This window comes from Amblyraja radiata, chromosome 2, assembly GCF_010909765.2.
Source record: "Amblyraja radiata isolate CabotCenter1 chromosome 2, sAmbRad1.1.pri, whole genome shotgun sequence".
Taxonomy (NCBI): Eukaryota; Metazoa; Chordata; class Chondrichthyes; order Rajiformes; family Rajidae; genus Amblyraja; species Amblyraja radiata.
The window spans coordinates 14,742,289-14,764,762 of NC_045957.1; the positions used below are offsets into that span (position 1 = coordinate 14,742,289).

At 50.2% G+C, this 22,474-nt stretch overlaps 1 protein-coding gene and 1 pseudogene across 1 annotated transcript in view; one reads left to right on the top strand and one right to left on the bottom strand.

The window, feature by feature from the left end:
- Positions 1 to 221: 221 nt before the first annotated feature.
- Positions 222 to 364, bottom strand: LOC116970559 (annotated as a pseudogene).
- A 16,978-nt stretch (positions 365 to 17,342) lies between these two features.
- The window catches only part of pitrm1 (pitrilysin metallopeptidase 1), a 70,967-nt gene continuing 65,835 nt past the window's right edge, over positions 17,343 to 22,474 (top strand). Inside the window, exon 1 of the mRNA XM_033042177.1 lies at positions 17,343 to 17,472. Within this exon, the coding sequence (XP_032898068.1) occupies positions 17,417 to 17,472 (56 nt within the window). The 5' untranslated portion in view covers positions 17,343 to 17,416. The remainder of the gene's footprint in view (positions 17,473 to 22,474) is intronic.

Consider the following 22,474-nt stretch of genomic DNA (forward strand, 5'->3'; position numbering starts at 1 on the left):
CAGATAAATTTCAAATGTCTCCGGTGATCTCTGCAAATGGGAGCATCCTATGGAAATCAGATGCGAAGTTTTCTATTCAGAATTTATACTGCACATGCAAGTTAAACGACATTCTGCATCTTTCACAATGAACAGGCCACGCCTGCCAATTCCGTACCTGCTCTAGCCACAACTCTGGCCCGAATTCCGAGCCTGTCTTGAAAACCAATCCTGGCCACGAAACACAATTCTGGCCCCAATTCCGTGATTGGAACCCTAGTATTGTGCAGTTTTTTACATGGTTAGATGCCACAACCATTTGTGTGTTGTAAGGCCACTAGGGCCCCTTCCATCCTTATCAAGGAATTCTACTTTCATACAACACATAAACTAAACACATGTTATCATTATAATTTGTAAATATGTAGATGGTTCGATATTTTTCCCCTGAGGCCGACTTGGGCCTCGGCTTAAAGACCTCTGCTCATCTTTCTTGCTGCCACCATCTTTGGTAACGCCAATGGAGGCGTGGGGTGTGTTGTCGCCGCAACGATGAAGCTTAGCTCGTCGTTGGTACCTCGATTGGTCCGACAGCTTTTGCTTCCTCATCCAGGTTTTACCTGTTGAATAGGTCTTACCTGAAGAGAAGATTCGGCGGCTGGTCTTTAATGTCACCCCTGATAGTGCTGTTCATTTCCGGCACTATAGCATGAGGGGAACTCTGGCCCCTTCCGGGTATCCTGCCACCTTCCTTTGCGAGGACTCTCTTGAATCCATACTCATGTGCTCCAGTACGTTCCACGGACATACTTTAGAATTTGAATTCAGTTACCCACTGACCACTTGCACTCCCCTCCACAGAGAGGGAGATTCGAAGACAGCCCTGAACAGGTGCTGCCGCAGCCTCATGGTATGCTCATCAGCTATACCTCCGATCTCAGAGTCAGAACAAAACTGACTCCGTGTGCTCAACTCCTCCAAGAGGGAGACATCATGCAGCCCTTCTACAGGTGCTGGACGGTGCTTCTACGGGCATCCTCTCCATCAGGAGCTCTTCCCAGCCCTACAACAGGTGCTGCTGCCACGGGCCCCCAAGGAGACACGCGGATATAAAGCTCCTCTTGCTGGAGCATCTTCTCTGGACAGCCCTGAACAGGTGCTGTCGCCACGGACTCCCAAGGAGACCCGGGCTGATAGCTCCCTCCTTTGGAGCGTACCATTGTGGAGCAACCTGTCCATCAGGCGCTCCATGTGGGCCAAACGTCCGAATACGCTACCCATTGAAGGAGGGGAACCATCCTGGCCCGACTCCCCGAGTCTACAGGCCTGACTGACTCACTGTTGGATTTCACCTCCTTTCATGGGCACACCATCGGTCTGGGACACGCTGACCGCACCGTCAGCGACTCTGGTGGCGACACCGCTCCTGGACTTATCTCCTCCATGGGAACCATAGCGGCCTGGAAGCTGCTGACTACATTGTCAGCGACTCTGGTGGCGATAACGCTGCTGGATTCACCCCCTCCACAGGAACCACAGCAGTCACTGCGGTAGCGAACCCGACGGTCCGCCGGTTACCCGCGCTTCCGCGAGTGTCAATTCCCCACGGCCCATAACTGGTTTCCCGCGGCCCGTCTGGATTTCGCCCCGTCATATCCAGCAGGAAACCTCTTATAAAAAGAGATTCCTGCAAGAAACACACAACCTGGTAAAGAATACAAAACTTACCTGCGGGTTTAAACTTACCGCTGGCAGGAGCGACGCGCCTGCATGTCCGGTGCTTCGCCATGCGAACGACGTAATGACGCGCATGCGGACTGGCGGGGCTTCTTCACGGAATCACTCATGTGACTCCGAAGTAAAATGGAGTTCAGCACACATACTTTATAACATTATGCATTCATTTCGAGGATAGATTCCTGTGTAGGAAGGAACTGCAGATGCTGGTTTAAACAAAAGATAGATACAAAATGCCAGAGTAACTCAGCATCTCTGGAAAAAAGGAATAGGTGACATTTCGGGTCGAGGTTACCATCAATGATCAATTGCTTTAACTCCGGCATTGAAGCTGATTAAAGAAATGTACTAAGTTTATTATTTGTGAGGAGGCTTGAAGTAGTGTATAGGTTTATTTATTGGTTATATAAGGTGTGATTAGTTGTTATCTGATGGCTGTTTGTATTCTGCATTGGGTGATTGTGTACGTTATCTCTCTTACTCACTTATCTCATCCAAGAAGGGTCACTGTTACATATTTAAATTCCTGCTCTGTTCTGTCCTTCACTATATCTGAGAGCTTCCCCTTGGCAGTATTGATGCAAACATAAAAAGAGTCGAATTCCTGAGGTGAGTGCAAATTCCTGAGGTGGCCTGTTGTGCTGTAGCAAGCAAGAATTTCATTGTCCTATCTGGGACACATGACAATACAATACAATACAATACAATACAATACAATTCAATTTATTGTCATTTGGACCCCTTGAGGTCCAAACGAAATGTCGTTTCTGCAGCCATACATTACAAACAAATAGACCCAAGACACAACATAATTTACATAAACATCCATCACATTGCTGTGATGGAAGGCCAAAAAAACTTCTCTCTCCACTGCACTCTCCCCCCCCGATGTCAGAGTCAAAGTCAAAGCCCCCGGCGGGCGATGGCGAATTGTCCCGCGGCCATTAAAGCCACGCCGGGTGATGCAAGGTCGCGCACCGGGTCTTGGTGTTAGAGCCCCCGGCGTGCGCTCGCAGTCACGCGGCCATTCCAAGCCGCGCGGGGCGGTGCTGTAAGGCCCCGCTCCAGGAGCTCTTCAACCCCGCAACTCGGGCGGGAGAAGCCGCCGTTGCGGAAGCCCCGAAAAGCGGTCTCCCTCCAGGGACCCGCGGGCTCCCGGTGCCGCCCTCCAGACCCGCAGTTACAGCCACCGAAGCTCCGGGGGTCGGGCCGCAGCAGCGTCCACCACAGCTCCACCCGCTCTGGACTCGGCCAGCTCCGCGACGGTGAGGTGAGTAGTCAGCACCACAGCCCCCGGTCTTCCTGTTGGAGGCCGCTCCTCGTTGCAGCCCCAACGACAACGGAGACCCGACAAAGAAAAGGTCAGGTCTCGCGTGCAGGGAGAGATTTAAAAGTTACCCCCTCTCCCCCCCCCACACCACCCCAACCCCCCCACACACATACCCCAACAAAAAATAACAAAAACTACATAAAAACAAAGACATAAAATAATAAAAACGCAGACGGACTGCAGAGGCCGCTGCTGACGAAAGTCGCGCCGCCCACTCTCTTGACTTGACTTGATCATGTGTATCATTAAGGGTTCCTTGTAAAACTGAAGGCAATGGGCACTAAGGAGACAACATTCCAATGATTAGAGTTGTACCCTGAACAAAATAAAATGATTGAGTTGCTGGAAGTCTATCATTCCGTTCAAAGGGCATCACTGCAAGAATTCCCTAAGAGAGTATCCTCAGACCAACAATCTTCAGCACAATCATCTTCACCCGTTGACTCAATAACCTTCTTTCATCATTGGGGTAGCACAGCAGTTAGTGTTGCTCCCTACAGAGCCCCAGTCTTGATGCAGACCTCAGTGCATTTTGTACAAAATTTGCATTTTCACCCTGTGCTTCAATGGGTTTCCATCTGGTATCTAGTAAAGGGTGGCACGGTGGTGCAGCAAGTAGGGACGCTGCCTCACAGTTCCAGTGACCTGGATTCAGTCCTGGCCATAAAGTCCACGGGTGCTATTTTTGTGCACTTTGCATATTCACCCATTGACCGTGTGGATTTACATCCGGTTATTTCCCTCATCCCAAAGACATTCTGGTTGATTGATCAGTTCATCAGAAAAAATGATGAAGTATAGGGATTGGGGATGCTCTTGAATAATTGGACAAAGATTAATTTGATTGCAATTCCTAAACTACCTGCACAAATACCCAAGCAACATTCAGGCAAGGGATGATCGGTGGCATGTACCATTCATGTCATTCAAGCGGCAGGCAGTGACTATCTCCGAGAAGGAATCTACAGTAATCTAACCCTTGGATCATCAAGGACTAAAAACTCAACTGGACCAACCACGTAAACATATAGATTATCAGAACTGGTATGGGGCTGGATTTCCTGTAGCAGAAGCACACCTCCAGACCCAAAACTATTTCAGCCTCCAGAAGAACAATTCTGGAATAGGAAGGAATGCTCTCCAATTGCTTGGACCATTGGAGCTCTAACAGTTCTCAAGAAGCACAACGTCACCCAGGACAAATTAGTTCACTAGATTAGCACCTCATCAACCTGCTCACACACTTACTTTCTCACCCATTGGTGCACAGTGCTGTAGTGTGCTACTGTTAGTAGAAACAAGAAACTACAGATGCTGGTTCATAAAAAAAAAGACACAAAGTATTAGAGTAACTCAGCGGGTTAGGCAGCTTCCCTGGATAGGTGATATTTCAGGTCAGGAGCCTTCTTCAGACTAGCACCACAGTTACTTTCCTAAATTAATCCATCAGAAACTCTCAAACTTGCCACCTTTTCCATTGAGAAAGACAAGGGCACCAGGCATCTGGGGAATACCACCTTGTGAAGGCTCCCCTCCAGTAACACTGTGGAAAGGATTTTCTCCAGCAAGATTGCAGGGGTTCAAAAAAGTGAATGACCAATTTCAAATCTGAATACATAAAAACGATCTAGGTCACATTCATTCCTAGTGGAGAAGATAAATGCTAGATCGTTTGTAGACTAGGTGTTGGGGTTTCATCTCAACACCCCGCCAGAAATTTGTTACAATGCTACAAGGTCAACATTCGTCTTTGAAACTATAAGAAAGTGACCCTTACACCCATCGCACCGGTCCCCTTACACTATAATCTAAGCAGTCACGTGAAATAATTAGGTTTTAAAAACAGTAATTATCTCGGTTAATGAGATTTATTCAAAGATTTTGTAATATTTTTGGAGTCAATATGATCATTACTTGCCAATTGGATTTTCTGCATGAATGCATTCTATTCTGGATGTCGTTTATTTTATTTTATATTGCGAGATCCTCTTCCTTGGTGTTGTACTTGAACAGGCTTTCATATTGTGTCATTACTGTCTCTCCTCTCTGACCAATGTTAACTCTAAACGTTAGCAGATCTACATTGACACAACGTCCAACTTCTGGAGTAGGCTTTAACAAAGCAGCGTATTTCTGAGAAATGATTCCGTCGTGAAATTCAGTAGCTTAACATCTCCAATAAGGTAAACAGTCTCGGCAGTCCTTTCACTTTCAAAGTTTTTTTTGGCTCTTGTCATGTTTCTTTCCATACAAGAACCCTTGAAGTTAAGGAAGCAATAAAGTACACGTGTGTATTTGCCAAGGTCATAACATGCACTGAAATAACATCCAATGGCAGTTTGTCTCAAGGTGAAACAATCTTGCAGTCAAGACTAAATTGTTTTTGTTTTTTAGTTGTTTCCAATACATTGCTTGTTCCAAGATTGAGAACCTTGCACCAATTTGATGACCTTTACCAATGGCTATGTCCAGCATTACCACAAGTGCCAGCGGCCTCTCATCACATACAAATTTAGGACGTTATTTTAAGACCTCAAAATTTACAGTGTTCCGATGAATTTCTTTATAATTGTGTATGCCATGGCAAATATGGTTGCAATATTTACTGGCAATATTTACTGTGTTCTTTCATATTAATACTGAAAATTCAATTAAAATCTTCAACTTATTGCAAATACCAAGGAATCTTAAGTTCTGACACTCTCTTTACAGATAATAAATTTGTCTTGAAATATATTAGGCTAAATCCCAGAGGGCATAGTAGTTGGTGCTGTTACCTCATAGCTCCTGTCCTTGGCTGCCGTCCATGTCAGCACCTGGCCCATATTCCCTCCAAACCTTACCTATCAAAGTACCAATGACTTTGTTGGATTCACCGGAGATGGTCTTGGAGGATGCACCTCAAACTCGCCCCCTCCATGACACTCTGGTCAAGCAGAGCACCTTCAGTAACAGACTGGTTCCACCATGATGCAGCACAGAACTCCACAGGAGATCCTTTTTCCCTGTGGCTATCAAACTGTACAACTCATACCCCTTCTGTCGTGAGGTAGACTGACTCCTTCAAAAAATGGTGAGATTCTCTCTCCTGAAGGCCACGCCCCTTCCGGACGGACTATAAAACCCGGAAGTGTTGAGTGCCTCAGTCAGTCTCTGCAAGATGGGGGAAGCAAGAGAGTCACGTCTCTCAGTCTGAGCTGTGAATAACACTGAACACATGTCTACTAAACTGTGAGTGGTTTTACTGACATGTCAGTGCACTTAATGTGGTTTGAAAATATAGTTTGGAAATGCTAAAGCTGTGTTGCCTTTGGTTTGGAAATCCTAAAGCTGCGTTGCCTTTGGTTTGGAAATGCTAAAGCTGTGTTGCCTTTGGTTTGGAAATGCTAAAGCTGTGTTGTCTTTGGTTTGGAAATGCTAAAGCTGTGTTGCCTTTGGAAATGCTAAAGCTGTGTTGCTTTTGGTTTGGAAATGCTAAAGCTGTGTTGCCTTTGATTTGGAAATGCTAAAGCTGTGTTGCCTTTGATTTGGAAATGCTAAAGCTGTGTTGCCTAATTAAAGTTGCCTTGCCTAATTAAAGTTGCCTTGCCAAATTAAAGTTGCCTTGCTAAAAAATTAAAGTTGCCTTGCCTTCTATATAATTAAGTCTAATCTTGACCACTTCCTGTTTGCACTTTATATTGATTTTAGAAAAAACGCTACCATGTACGGCTGTGATTTTTGGCCATCTTACTCAGTCCCCCTCCGCTCATCAGGTGCAGAGGATTTTCCCTTTGATGAAAAATAAAAGAGTTATTAGTGTTTAAAAAATGTTGAGATTCTCTCTCCTGTCAATCATGCCATGAAGGCCACGTCCCTTCTGGTGGGGGGAGGGACTATACAACACAGAAGTGTGGGCCTGGCTCAGTCTCTGCAAGATGGAGGAGGGAGAGGTCACGACTCGCTGTCTTTAGTGGCCTTGCACCCTGCTTGAAGTGGTATGAAACTACACTTGAATTTGGTGGCCTTGAACCTGCTTGAAATGGAATTTCAAGGAATATCTGTGAGTCAACTGCCATCCCACCAGCTGTGAGTGAGTGAGTCAGCACAACAGGCTTGAGTGACTGAGCCGCCAGCCCAAGAATCCATTCGGCCAACAATGTCCATACAAGCCCTCTGGAAACCAGTCCCTTCAGCCCACAACACCCTTACTAGCACTCCAGAAAGCCCCCCACTGGCCACCAATATTGGAATAGGTGGAGAGGTGGAATATTGCGTTGGGGGACCAGCCCTCCCGTGTGATGCTGGGACCCAACGGGTCCCACTTAGTCTAGTGGCACTCTAAATGTAGCCTTTCCAAAGTTTTGAACAATTACAACTCGACATCCAACTCAATGTACTTAATAGCCAGACCAAAGAAGGCAAGTGTGCTAAATGACTTCTTTACGACCCTGTTTAAGAAAGAACTGCAGATGCTGGAAAAATCGAAGGTAGACAAAAAGCTGGAGAAACTCAGCAGGTGAGGCAGTACCTACGGAGCGAAGGAATGGGTGACGTTTCGGGTCGAGACCCTTCCTCAGACTGACGTGGGGGTGGAGGCGGTGTAAATACCTTACTCACACAGGTTGAAGCATAAGCATCTTTATTGTCTAGTTCATCATCACATATGCAGTACATCATGTTCAGTCTACTGCAGCTACTGCCAGGCAGTAGGCGAGTTCTTCGAGGAGGAAGAGCCATCTTGGAGGAACGGCTGCTAACCAGCAGCCGTCCGTTAAACTCGCATTTTTAAAAAGTTTTTAGTTAGTCCTGTCTCGTCTGTTTGGAGAAATTGACTTTTAATGTGGGGGGTAGGGGGTAATTTTATTTCTAGGTCCTTACCTGGTCGGTGAGGCAGCTTTTTCTCCGGGCTGCCCGTCGACCCGTCCTCGTGGCCTACGGGCTTGGAGCGCCGTTTCAAGGTGGGGACCGCCCAGCAACTCGGCCTCGGTGGCGGCACAGCGCTGGAGCGCTATCGCGGAGTGGGCGATGCCTTGCCTGGGTTGCCGCGCTGGATCGACGCGCTGGAGCTCTGGTGAGCTGTGACCGCCGTGTTCAACACCTCCGGGCTGCGGGTCTGCGGAGCGGAGCGGGCGACGCCGTTTTCAACATCGGGAGCCTGGGAGCTCCAAACCGGCTCGGCCTTGTCGGCTTCGGAAGCCGCGGTCTCCAGCTAGGTAGCGGCCGTTCCAGGTGGCCCAACCGCTGAGAGGACTCTCCCGACGCCGGGGCAAGACCACCCGGTGAGAACGGCCATGAACATTGGGCCTCCGCTGAGGCAATTGCGGTGGCCTCAATAGGCCTGACTTTGGGGTGAACTTGGAATAGTGACTGGACATTGTGCCTTCCCCCACAGTGGTGTCCATTGTGGGGGGATGATTTTTTGTCTGTAAGGTAATCCTGTTAGTCTTTGTCCAAGATGGCTGCCGTGAAGAGAGAGTGGACGTTGGCGCGCTTTAGCTGCCGCTGCTCTCTCTTCACATTGTGTTTTTGATTTTTGTTTTTGGACTGAATTCTGTTTTTAATTTGTGTTTCTGTGATGTCTTTATTATTTATTTTATTCTGATTATATGTTTATATTTCCTGTTAACCTATGTAAGGTGTCCTTGAGATGTCTGAAAGGCGCCCAATAAATAACATTTATTATTATTATTATTATTACACTATAAATCATATAATTAGGCAGAGTTATAATTACTAAGCATTCTGATTGGCTAACACGTAATAGCAAATCTACATCTCTTCTTGTATAAATGAAAACGCAACTAAGGCATTTCAAACTATAGATCGAGTAATTAATAATGGTTAAACATAATCGTAGATAATAATAATGGGGTTAAACATAATCACCATATCTAATAGGTGGCTTGCTAACCCGCCCAGTCCTTGTACGGTATGGGGGTGCCACATTAACTTTTTCCTCCGAAAGCTTGGGGGCTGGGGTGGGTAAATCCATGGGTCTGTGTGGGGAGACCGCAGGGGAACCTGGGATGGACCGTTGTGGGGATCCCGGAGTGCCGGTTACAACTGGGGACGCAGGGGCAGACCGATGCGGGGAGTGGGTGGATCCGGTAGCGGCAGGTGCTGGAACGGCTGCAACAGGCGTTGGTTTAAACTTGAGCGGCGGGGCATCATGACCCTGGGACGCCGGACGCTGTTCCTTCACAGGAAGGAGATGTTGACGGTTGCGTCTATAGATGGCACCATCGACTTAGACCAGGTATGAGCGTGGTTCCTTAGAGGGGCTGTGAATGTGTCCCAGTTTGGTATGTCCTTTAGCTGTTTGCAGTCCTACCACTTGGCCTTGTATAAGTGGTTTAAGTGGTTTGCTGGTCTTATCATAACAGCGTTTCTGCGTGTCTCGATTAAACTGTACACGCTTCTGTATTACGGCAGTGGGGCAGAATTTTGGTCGTAGCTGTTGCTGCGAGACAGGTGGTGGAGGGTGTGTCCGGTGGAGGGCTTGTACATGGTGTCAGAGAAACCGGTCTAGCCCGCGTCTGTTTACCACGATTTATTTTGTTTATCAGTTTTTATTTATGAGTGATTTTGATGACATGGCTAACTCTTGACGAAAGCCAAGCCCGCTCGTGTTTGATTCTGATATAGCCGAACGCTGGCGAATGTTTGAGCGAGACTATGCTCATTATATCCGCATCGTTCACCAAAACGCCCCCGATGACTTAAAGACATCGCTACTGTTGAATCTAATGGGTCCCGAAGCTATGATCCGCGCTGACTCCTTTGAATTCGCACCAGCACACCTCGACGCGAACGGTTTGGTAGTGGTGCCAGCCGAGACTATCGACAACCCAGCGGTCCTGCTGCAAAAGTTTAGAGAATTGTGTGACCTGCCATCGAATCGCATACTGGAGAGAACAAGATGTTTTGCCCAACAGCAACAGGCTGATGAGCCTGTGGAATGATTTATCAGCGAACTAAGACACATCAGCTCACGGTGCCACTTTGGTGAGTTGACAAATGAGCTTGTGCGAGATAAAATAGTGGGAGGAATGAGCGACCGCAAGCTAAGAGCTGAATTACTGCGGAACGCTGAACTGACTTTAGAGCAAGCCATTCATGCATATGGGATGGCAGAAACTGTAGCCCCACAAGCTGATTTTGACAGCACAAATCCTCAACAGCTACATAATGTAAACCTAGCTAACTATTCTCCGCAGAAATTTTTAAACGCGTTCCGCAAATATCCAAATATGCCTGCCTCGAGATGCCCAAACTGCAACTATTTCCACTCTAGGGGGCGCCAATTCTGCGTTGCCCATGGAAAAGTATGTCATAAGTGCAAGACTCTCAACCACTTTGCTAATTGTTGTCGGTCCCATGGGAGCACTGCTTCAAGGACAAATCTGCACCTGATTCAACAAGAGCCGTCTGATTCTGATTCCTAATAACAAGACGATGTTTCCCACGGGAACGATTCCGGTAACACAGACACGGACTCTACCGTACTCTCACTAAAACTGCGCTCCCCAGGCAAACTGATGGATCCTGCGGTGACCATGATAATCAATAACAAATCTCTGATGACGCCCCCTATCTTTGACGGGATAGGGGGCGCCGTCCTGTATTGATATGGCTGCCCAGCCTGCAGTTGTCCGTTTTTTCACCTCTTTTTTCATTTTTAGTGAGTTAAAGTTTTGTGTTGGAGGTTTTAGTCTTTTTTATGTGGGGGGTGTGGGGGGGGCGGGGGTGGAAGGGGGAAACTGCATCTCTCAGTCCCTACCTGGTCGTGGGGCGGCTTTCCTCCAAGCAGCAACTTCGACTCGTCCTCGCGGCCTTCCATCGGTGTCTGGAGCGACGTTTCCTGATGGGACCGGCCAGAACCACGGTTTCGGCCACGGCACAGCGCTGGTGCGCTATCGCGGAGCGGAGCGGGCGGTGCCTTGCCTGGGTCGCTGCACTGGAGCTGAGACCGCCGATGAAACATTGCGGAGCTGCGGGACTGTGGAGCGGCCAGCCGCAGGCGGCGGCGCGAACTTAAACATCGCGAAGCCTGCGATCTCTCCCCGAGATAGCCAGTGGTGGAGCTCCATCCAGCGCAGCCTGTTGGCTTCGGAAGCTACGGTCTCCGGTAAGGATGCGGCTGTTCCAGGCATCCCAAGCCGCTGAGAGGGTTCTCCCGACGCCGGAGCACCATCACCCGACGAGAAAGGCCAGTAACATCGGCCCCCGTAGCGGCGACTGCGGAGGCCTCAATAGGCCCGACTATGATTGGACATGGGGATGGGGACTGGACTTTGTGCCTTCCCTCACAGTGGGAACCATTGTGGGGGGATGTTTTTATGTTTACATTTCTTTATTATTGTTATGTTTGTATTCTTTTTAATGTGCTGCAATGGCAACTTGAATTTCACTACACCAATTGGTGTATGTGACAATAAATGAACCTTTGAACTTTTGAACCTTTGAATGCCAAAGTCGACACTGGGGTCAGAGTAAACGTTATGTCACTCAAAGAGTTCAACAAGAACCACTGAACTCATGCTTATGGGGGGGGGGGGGGGGGGATTATTCACCCGCTGGGTAAAGCCGATTTAAAGTGCACTGTCATAGAGCAGACAAAAAACCTAATATTCTACATTGTCCAACCGAACTCAGAAACTTTGTTTGGCATCAATGCATGCCACGACCTGGGTCTGGTCTATTTCGGGCATGCTGTTCACAAACTCTGTTTGAGAGAGGAACCAACACAACAGATGCTATCCAACTATAAAGACTTATTTGACGACAAACTTGGCAAATTGCCTACGAAATACAAGATCACTGTAGATCATACTGCCACCCCAATAGTTTGTGCACCTCACAGCGTGCCTCATGGCATGCGGGAGAAAATACACACCAAACTCAAGCCTATGGTCTCCATTGGAGTCATTGCCGAGGTCAGTGAACCCTCGGACTGGGTCTCCACTATGGTCGTTACCACAAAAAAAGATACGAAAGAATTACGCATCTGCATCAACCCTAAAGATTTGAACATAGCAATCAAACATCAAAACTATCAGATGAGAACCACTGATGATGTAGCGGCACAGATTGGTAATGCAACGGTATTCTTAGTCCTCGATGCCAAAAGCTCTTTCTGGCAAATCCCGTTGGACCGAGCATCATCTGCCATAACAACTTTTGCCACACCATTCGGCCGCTACAGGTTTTTAAGAATTCCCTTTGGTATCAACTCTGCTAGCAAAGTCTTTCAGCATGCATTGGAACAACTATTCGCAGAATATCCATGTGCCATCATTGTTGACAACACGACTACAGCGAATGATGATGCAGTTACAACGGTTTGATTTCCGCATTGTCTACAAAAAACGGAACAATTGTCAAGGGTCACAAGGCGGTCATTCTCCCAACCTTGCGAAACGAGTACTATGAGGAAATCCATGCAGGCCACCCTGGCGCGGAAGCTACCCTAAAACGAGCCAAGGAAATGATCTACTGGCCCGGGATGACCAAGTACATACGTGAGAAAACAGAATCGTACGCGATCTGCAACAGTCAATCACCCCATCAGCAAAAGCAGCTTCTTCTATCCCACTTCTGACACCATGTAAATACTTTAGTTTCACACAGGTTGAAGCATAAGCATCTTTATTGTCTATATGCAGTACATCACATGTTCAGTCTACTGCAGCTACTGCCAGGCAGCAGGCGAGTTCTTACACTATAAATCATATAAGTAGGCGGAGTTATAATTACTAAGCATTCTGATTGGCTAACATGCAATAGCCAATCTACAGGCGGGTAGAAGAAAGGAAGAGGTGGAGACAGTGGGCTGTGGGAGAGCTGGGAAGGGGAGAGGGGAAGGATGGAGAAAGCAAGGAACTACCTGAAATTGAAGAAGTCAATGTTCATACCGCTGGGGTGTAAACTACCCAAGCCAAATATGAGGTTTTGCCCCTCCAATTTGCAGTGAGACTCACTCTGGCCATGGAGGAGGCCCAGGACAGAATGGTTGGATTCAGAATGGGAGGGGGAGTTGAAGTGCTGAGCACCGAGAGATCTGGTTGGTTAATGCGAACTGCGCGGAGGTGTCGGGCGAAGCGATCGCCAAGCCTGCGCTTGGTCTCACCGATGTAGAGCCGTTGACACCTAGAACAGCGGATGCAATAGATGAGGATGGAGGAGGTGCAGGTGAACCTCTGCCTCACCTGGAAAGACCGCTTGGGTCCTTGGATGGAGTCGAGGGGGGAGGTAAAGCGACATAGGTTGCAAGGGAAAGTACCAGGGTGGTTTGGGTGGGAAGGGACGGATTGACCAAAGAGTTACGGAGGGAGCGGTCTCTGCAGAAAGCAGACAAGGGAGGAGATGGGAAGATGTGGCCAGTGGTGGGATCCCCGTTGGAGGTGGCACAAATGTTGGAGAATAATCTGTTGTATGTGACGGCTGGTAGGGTGGAAGGTGAGGACAAGGGGGACTCTGTCCTTGTAACGAGTGGAGGGGATTGGGAGTGAGAGCGGGACTACGGGATATAGACGAGGCCCTGGTGAGAGCCTCATCTATAGTCGAAGAACAAACACCCTGCCTACTTGTGTTACCACTTTTGTGGAACTATATCCCTGCACCCGTAAGTCCCTCTATTCAGCACTCCCAGGGCCTTACCATGGTGAATAATTCACTGCAGGGGATTCTAGGGGTCTCCTAGAATAATGTATCTGCATTTAGAAAGACAAGGACTGATTACAAATCCATCTTCAGCTCACCAACTGGATACAAAATTTGCTTGGTGGAAGGAACCATGGTGTGATTAGTTCTTAAGCGATAGGGGCAGAATTAGGCCATTCAGCCCATCAAGTCCCCCTACCATTCAACCATGACTGATCCATCTCTCCCTCCCAACCCCATTCTACTGCTTCTTCCCATAACCCCTGACTAGTGGACGGATGTTTGTCAAATTGAAAGCCCGTGAGCAGTTTGGTGCCACAGGCATTAGTTTTGGATCAACTGCTGTTTGGGATATATGGATATATGTGACTTAGATCCAAATGTAGGTGGCATGATTGCAGACCTTGCAGATGACAACTAAATTGGTGGCAGGGCTGCCAACTCTCACACTTTGAGCATGACACTCACGCATTTCAGCCAATTCTCACGCCGATGACAGAATTCTCACGCTGTCTTCAGTCCCTGCACAGTTTGTCTTTTTGCGCCATATCACAACGATCTGTGCAGTCTGGGGAAGCGCGTCAGTTGGCGGCTGTGAGTGACGTTGCATCTCTTCTCTTCTCTTCTTTCTTGGTTGGATGTGCGGCCGCCGACAACATGAAGCAGCCGGAGATAAAACTAACCAGGTGAATCGGTTGTAAAACATGGAGAGGACCACAATGAGGCCGAACATCTAGGACAGGGTTCGGCAACCTACGGCACACGGGCTGAATCCGGCCCGTAACACAAAAAAACACGTTTTTTTTCAATTTGTTTTCGCAGGGTCAGGGCAGGCGAGCCGACCTGAGAACTGTAGCGTCCCTGGGACGCGAGCTGATCTGGGAACGGCAGCCAGTCCCTGGGCACGCAGAATGCCAACTTGATCATTATGGACAAATTGGGCCAGCCACGTACATGTTGTATAACTCTGACTCTATGAAGATCTGAATGGGCTTAGAATGACCATTTAAGCAAAATTGCCCCCACTTTCCCCATTTTGATTCTTGAGATTAATATCCATTTGCTCTGTTAACAGCGTTAAAGTACTTATGAGGTCGAGTCAGGAAAGAGAACATGTTATTTCTTTTTAGTTTGCTTTAATTTGTTAGTTGATTGTTTGTTGAGTGCCATCATTTCTGAAATGGTCTTAAAGTAACTTAACTGTTATAAAGCAGTAATAAGTGATTTTTGTCCAAATAATTGGAACTTGCATAAAATGTTTGCATTATTAGCAGGACTGCCAACTCTCACGCATTGAGCGTGAGACTCACGCTTTCATAAAATTCTCATGCTCTCACGCTGATCACAAAATTTCTCACGCTCAAATATCTGCGGGTGCTGAAAGTTCAAAATAAAGCAAAAATTGTTTTAGAGGTGAGTAAAAACCATGAGGGGAATATCAGGTGAATGCATAGTATTTTTCCCAGGATATGTGATTCAAGCACTAGAGGGGATTGGTTTAAAGCAAGGCTATCAAACTACCGGCCTGTGGGATGATTTTGGGGGGAAAAAAGTAGTTTAGTTTCTCCCATGCAGATGGTGTGATAGGTGAGACACGGCGGCGGTGGTCCCAGCACCAACCCCCCTCCCCTTCCTGAAGCACGGCACACACCTCCCACCCTCACCTCCGGCGGCTCTATGTCCGTCGGCCGCTCTGTCCACACCCCATGGAGTTTTAACCCCGGCCCGGAGCCAGGAGTGGACCGGGTGAGTGGGGGTATTGGTGCCGCCTCCGGAGCCTACTTAAGGAGGGGGAACACCCCCACCCACACCCTCCCCCCCCTCGGTCACTACGCTCCCTCGCAATTTCTCACTCTCAACTCTCACCCAATGTTGGCAGACCTGTGGTGGTCTGGTGGAATGTGAAGAAAGTTGTCTGTTATAGCGGAATTTAGATCAACTGAGAAAATGGACAACATCAAATGGACTTTTGTTTAGTTTATTGTTACGTGTACCGAGGTAGAGTGAAAAGCTTTTGATGTGTCCTAACCAGTCAGCAGAAAGACAAAACATGATTACAACGAACCATTTACATGATAAGGGGATAATGTTTAATGCAAAGATAAAGTCAGCAAAGTCCGATCAAGGATATTCCAAGGGTCACCAATGAGGTAGATAGCAGTTCAGCACAGCACTGGGCTGGTTGTGATGATTCAGTTGCCTGATAACAGCTGGGAAGAAACTGTCCCTGAATCTTTACCTTTTGCCTGTGGGAGAGGTGGGAAGAGGGCGTGGCCAGGGTGCGACTCATCCTTGATAATGCTGCTGGCCTTGCCGAGGCAGCATAAGGTGGAAATGGAGTCAATAGAAGGGAGGATGGTTTGTGTACTGGTCTGGGCTGCGTCCACAATTCGCTGCAATTTCCTGCGGTATTGGATGGATCTGTTCCCAAACCAAGCTGTGATGCATCCTGATGCAATGTTTTCTGCGGTGCATGTGTAGACATTAGTGAGAGTTGTCGAATTTCCTAAGCCTTCTAAGGAATTAGAGGAGTTGGTGTGCTTTCTTAGTTGCCAAACTCAAAAAAGTGTGAAGTGATGAAACTGTTCAATTAAACATTACACTTGGAAACATCTTTTACATTCAGCGGGCACTACAAAGCACAACAGGCATGTGATGTGCCACAGGATTCCTAGCACCTGTGTGCTCCTGACAATGTTTTGAATACAGATTGGCCCATGAGTAGGTTATCAAACATCTATTGAATATTAAAAAGACATGAGCGCAGAAAGTGTGCTCAGCTGGGAATGAGTCCAGAACCAGGGGTCACAGTTTAAGAATAAGGGGTAGGCCATTTAGGACTGAGATGAGGAAAAACCTTTTCACAAGAGAGTTGTGAATCTGTGGAATTCTCTGCCACAGAAGGCAGTGGAGGCCGATTTACTGGATGTTTTCAAGAGAGAGTTAGATTTAGCTCTTAGGGCTAACGGATTCAAGGGATATGGGGAGAAAGCAGGAACGGGATACTGATTGTGGATGATCAGCCATGATCACATTGAATGGCGGTGCTGGCTCGAAGGGCCGAATGTCCTATTCCTGCACCTATTGTCTATTGTCAATGTGACAAGGGAAGCGACAAGCCAAGGAGAGGAAAGTAGATTTAACTGGTTTCTCCAGCAGTTTCTCTTCGTGTCGGATCTTGTGTAGGAAGGAATTGCACAGATGCTGGTTTACACCGAACATAGGCACAAAATGCTGGAGTAACTCAGCGGGACAGGCAGCACCAAATCTCGTTGCGCTTATGTGCAATGACAATAAAATATATTATTATTATTATCTGTGGAGAGAAATCTCACCGGTTTTGCAACGAAACTCATAAGAGGCGTGTGAGCAGCTGCCGGGCCCGTGTACTAGCCCAGTGCGCATGAGCGGCTGCCGGGCCCGTGTACTAGCCCAGTGCGCATGAGCGGCTGCCGGGCCCGTGTACTAGCCCAGTGCGCATGAGCGGCTGCCGGGACCTGGTACGATCCCAGTGCGCATGAGCGGATACCAGGCCCGGTTCCGATGCGCATGTGCAACAGCCGGTGCCTGTCAAGCACCCGGGTCCGGGTATTCAGTGCGCATGCGCCCCTGCATCACCACGCTGCGCGCATCGCCAGGCCCCGCCCCCCCGCTGACGTTCCAGGCCGTCAATCGGCGTCAGCGTCTCCGGGGGAAGCGTGCGGTGACGTAGGGGGCAGCGGCAAGATGGTGCGCGCGGCCTCCGTCAGCAGGCTCTGGCGGCGGCTGTTGCTCACAGCCCGGTGAGCGGGGGTTTAGTGTCTGTGGTGGGGGTGGGTCTGGGGGTCCAGTGGTCCAGTGCCTGGGGTCCAGTGTTTGGGCATCCAGTGTCTGTGGGTCCAGTGTCTAGGGGGTCCAGTGTCTAGGGGTCCAGTGTCTAGGGGTCCAGTGTCTAGGGGTCCAGTGCCTGTGGGTCCAGTGCCTGGGGGTCCAGTGTCTGTGGGTCCAGTGTCTGTGGGTCCAGTGTCTAGGGGTCCAGTGTCTGTGGGTCCAGTGCCTAGGGGTCCAGTGTCTGTGGGTCCAGTGCCTGGGGGTCTAGTGTCTAGGGGTCCAGTGTCTAGGGGTCCAGTGTCTGGGGGTCCAGTGTCTGGGGGTCCAGTGCCTGGGGGTCCAGTGTCTGTGGGTCCAGTGTCTGTGGGTCCAGTGTCTGGGGGTCCAGTGTCTGTGGGTCCAGTGTCTAGGGGTCCAGTGTCTGTGGGTCCAGTGCCTGGGGGTCTAGTGTCTAGGGGTCCAGTGTCTAGGGGTCCAGTGTCTGGGGGTCCAGTGTCTGGGGGTCCAGTGTCTGGGGGTCCAGTGTCTGGGGGTCCAGTGTCTGTGGGTCCAGTGTCTGGGGGTCCAGTGTCTAGGGGTCCAGTGTCTGGGGGTCCAGTGTCTGGGGGTCCAGTGTTTGGGGGTCCAGTGTCTGGGGGTCCAGTGTCTGGGGGTCCAGTGTCTGGGGGTCCAGTGTCTGGGGGTCCAGTGTCTGGGGGTCCAGTGTCTGGGGGTCCAGTGTCTGTGGGTCCAGTGTCTGTGGGTCCAGTGTCTGGGGGTCCAGTGTCTAGGGGTCCAGTGTCTGGGGGTCCAGTGTCTGGGGGTCCAGTGTCTGTGGGTCCAGTGTCTGGGGGTCCAGTGTCTGTGGGTCCAGTGTCTGGGGGTCCAGTGTCTAGGGGTCCAGTGTCTGGGGGTCCAGTGTCTGGGGGTCCAGTGTCTGGGGGTCCAGTGTCTAGGGGTCCAGTGTCTGTGGGTCCAGTGTCTGGGGGTCCAGTGTCTGTGGGTCCAGTGTCTGGGGGTCCAGTGTCTGTGGGTCCAGTGTCTGGGGGTCCAGTGTCTGTGGGTCCAGTGTCTGGGGGTCCAGTGTCTGTGGGTCCAGTGTCTGGGGGTCCAGTGTCTGGGGGTCCAGTGTCTGGGGGTCCAGTGTCTAGGGGTCCAGTGCCTGGGGATCCAGTGTCTGGGGGTCCAGTGTCTGGGGGTCCAGTGTCTGGGGGTCCAGTGTCTAGGGGTCCAGTGTCTGTGGGTCCAGTGTCTAGGGGTCCAGTGTCTGTGGGTCCAGTGTCTGGGGGTCCAGTGTCTGTGGGTCCAGTGTCTGGGGGTCCAGTGTCTGTGGGTCCAGTGTCTGGGGGTCCAGTGTCTGTGGGTCCAGTGTCTGGGGGTCCAGTGTCTGTGGGTCCAGTGTCTGGGGTCCAGTGTCTAGGGGTCCAGTGTCTGTGGGTCCAGTGTCTGTGGGTCCAGTGTCTGGGGATCCAGTGTTTGGGGGTCCAGTGTCTGTGGGTCCAGTGTCTAGGGGTCCAGTGTCTGTGGGTCCAGTGTCTGGGGGTCCAGTGTCTGTGGGTCCAGTGTCTGGGGGTCCAGTGTCTGTGGGTCCAGTGTCTAGGGGTCCAGTGTCTGTGGGTCCAGTGTCTGGGGGTCCAGTGTCTGTGGGTCCAGTGTCTGGGGGTCCAGTGTCTAGGGGTCCAGTGTCTGTGGGTCCAGTGTCTGGGGGTCCAGTGTCTGTGGGTCCAGTGTCTAGGGGTCCAGTGTCTGTGGGTCCAGTGTCTGGGGGTCCAGTGTCTGTGGGTCCAGTGTCTGGGGTCCAGTGTCTGTGGGTCCAGTGTCTAGGGGTCCAGTGTCTGTGGGTCCAGTGCCTGGGGGTCTAGTGTCTAGGGGTCCAGTGTCTGTGGGTCCAGTGTCTGTGGGTCCAGTGTCTAGGGGTCCAGTGTCTGGGGGTCCAGTGTCTAGGGGTCCAGTGTCTGGGGGTCCAGTGTCTAGGGGTCCAGTGTCTGGGGGTCCAGTGTCTGGGGGTCCAGTGTCTGTGGGTCCAGTGTCTAGGGGTCCAGTGTCTGTGGGTCCAGTGTCTGGGGGTCCAGTGTCTGTGGGTCCAGTGTCTGTGGGTCCAGTGTCTAGGGGTCCAGTGTCTGGGGGTCCAGTGTCTAGGGGGTCCAGTGTCTAGGGGGTCCAGTGTCTGTGGGTCCAGTGTCTGGGGGTCCAGTGTTTGGGGATCCAGTGTCTAGGGGTCCAGTGTCTGGGGGTCCAGTGTCTGTGGGTCCAGTGTCTGGGGGTCCAGTGTCTGTGGGTCCAGTGTCTAGGGGTCCAGTGTCTGGGGGTCCAGTGTCTGTGGGTCCAGTGTCTGGGGGTCCAGTGTCTGGGGGTCCAGTGTCTGTGGGTCCAGTGTCTAGGGGTCCAGTGTCTGTGGGTCCAGTGTTTGGGGATCCAGTGTCTAGGGGTCCAGTGTCTGGGGGTCCAGTGTCTGGGGGTCCAGTGTCTGTGGGTCCAGTGTCTAGGGGTCCAGTGTCTAGGGGTCCTGTGCCTGGGGGTCCAGTGTCTAGGGGTCCAGTGCCTGGGGGTCTAGTGTTTGGGGATCCAGTGTCTGGGGGTCCAGTGTCTAGGGGTCAAGTGTCTGGGGGTCCAGTGTCTGTGGGTCCAGTGTCTGTGGGTCCAGTGTCTGTGGGTCCAGTGTCTAGGGGTCCAGTGTCTAGGGGTCCAGTGTCTAGGGGTCCAGTGTCTAGGGGTCCAGTGCCTGGGGGTCTAGTGTTTGGGGATCCAGTGTCTAGGGGTCCAGTGTCTGGGGTCCAGTGTCTGGGGGTCCAGTGTCTAGGGGTCCAGTGTCTGGGGTCCAGTGTCTGGGGGTCCAGTGTCTAGGGGTCCAGTGTCTGGGGTCCAGTGTCTGGGGGTCCAGTGTCTAGGGGTCCAGTGTCTGGGGGTCCAGTGTCTAGGGGTCCAGTGCCTGGGGGTCCAGAGGTCCAGTGTCTGGGGATCCAGTGCCTGGGGGTCCAGTGTCTAGGGGTCCAGTGTCTGGGGGTCCAGTGTCCTGGGGGGTCCAGTGTCCTGGGGTCCAGTGTCTGGGGATCTAGTGTTTGGGGGGTCTAGTGGTGTAGGAGTCAAGTGCCTCGGGGTCTAGTGTCTGGGGTAGGGGTGGGTCTGGGTGTGGAGGTGTGTGGTGTTCTGGGGGGTTCTGTGGGTGTGAGTGGTTTGGGTATGGGTCTGAGTCTGGTGGTGTGTGGGGTGGGTGTAGTGATGGGAGTATGTGTGGTGGTTTGGGGAAGGCAAGCTGTGAAGCCCCAGCCTGCCGGCAGGGCTACGGCGCTGCCTCGAGTGTGCTGAGATCCCACGCTGGCTGCTGATTCCAGGCCATGTGTGGTGGTGTCAGGGTCCGGCGCTCTACAGCTAACCTGTCCCTAGGCATGCAGCTGGGATTTGGTCCGCGATCCCAGCTTTGACCATGGCCCGAGTCATAGAGAAGCACACCATGAAAATATTGGAATGGTGCGAACATTTTGCATTAATGACCTTCAGGGACAGAAACTTACCATCCATTCCCAGTCTGGCCTCTATGTCATTCAAGATTCACCAACAATGTTGATTCTTAACTGTGTAGGATGGAACTGCAGATGCGGGTTTACTCCGTAGATATACACAAAATGCTTAGTAACTCAGCGGGACGGGCAGCATCTCAGGTGAGAAGGAGATGCAGCCTGTCCCTCTGAGTTACTCCAGCATTCTGTGTCTATCTTCGGCTTAAGGCACCAGCTGGGCTCAGCCACCAGTGCCTTGATTTCAGTGGTGAATGTTTGACCAGAGCTCGAAAATAGAAACAATGGGAGATATAGAAACATAGAAATTAGGTGCAGGAGTAGGCCATTCGGCCCTTCGAGCCTGCACCGCCATTCAATATGATCATGGCTGATCATCCAACTCAGTATCCCGTACCTGCCTTCTCTCCATACCCTCTGATCCCCTTAGCCACAAGGGCCACATCTAACTCCCTCTTAAATATAGCCAATGAACTGGCCTCGACTACCCTCTGTGGCAGGGAGTTCCAGAGATTCACCACTCTCTGTGTGAAAATGTTTCGGGTCGAGACCTTACTTCAGACTGAAGAAGGGTCTCGACCCGAAACATCACCCATTCCTTCTCCCCAGAGATGCTGTCTGTCCCGCTGAGTTACTCCAGCATTTTGTGTCTATCTTCGATTAAAACCAACATCAGCAGTTCCTTCCTACACAGTTGACCTGAGCTCGGTTGATGGGTTGCGGAAACACTTTGATAGACAGAAAGTGTAACTCAGCGAGTCGGGCAGCATCAGGTCAGGCAGAAAAAGGATAGGTGATGTTACGTGTCAGGACCTTTCTTCAAACTTGAAAACACTTGGTCGGTTTCAAGATCAGTTTATTGTCACGTGTACCAGTTAAGGTACAGTGAAATTTGAGTTGCCATACAACCATACTAAGTGAAAAGCAACACGACACACAACCACATAAAAGTTAACATAAACATCCACCACAGTGGCTTCCCCATTCCTCACTGTGATGAAAGGCAATAAATTTCAAACTTCTTCCTCTTTATTCTTTTTGTTCTCCTGCGGTCGGGGCAGTCAAACCGTCTGCTGTCGGGGCGATCAAATCCCCTGCAGCCCCCGTCAGGGCGGTTGAAACTCTCTCAGCTTGATCCCAAGAGTGCAGCTCCATGCTGGCAATAATGTGCCCTCATCTCAGAGATAAGTACTACGCTTTGCCAATGGTTAGATCAGCTCCTCAGAATGCAGGTTTACTATCCTGGTTTCAGTATGGCCTGTGAAACAGACATCAAGCCAGCTGCGGCTGGGCGATCCATAAATTTTTGATTGAAATACTTTGTGCTTTGTTTCTTCACTGTTATTATGGTGCTGCTTTGGACTAAGTTTAATAGTACCTTCTGTACTATACTCCCAAACAGGACTCATTTATTTTAAGTTTTGGTTTAAATTGCAGCATGGAAATAGGCCCTTTGACCACAGTCCATACTGACCATTGA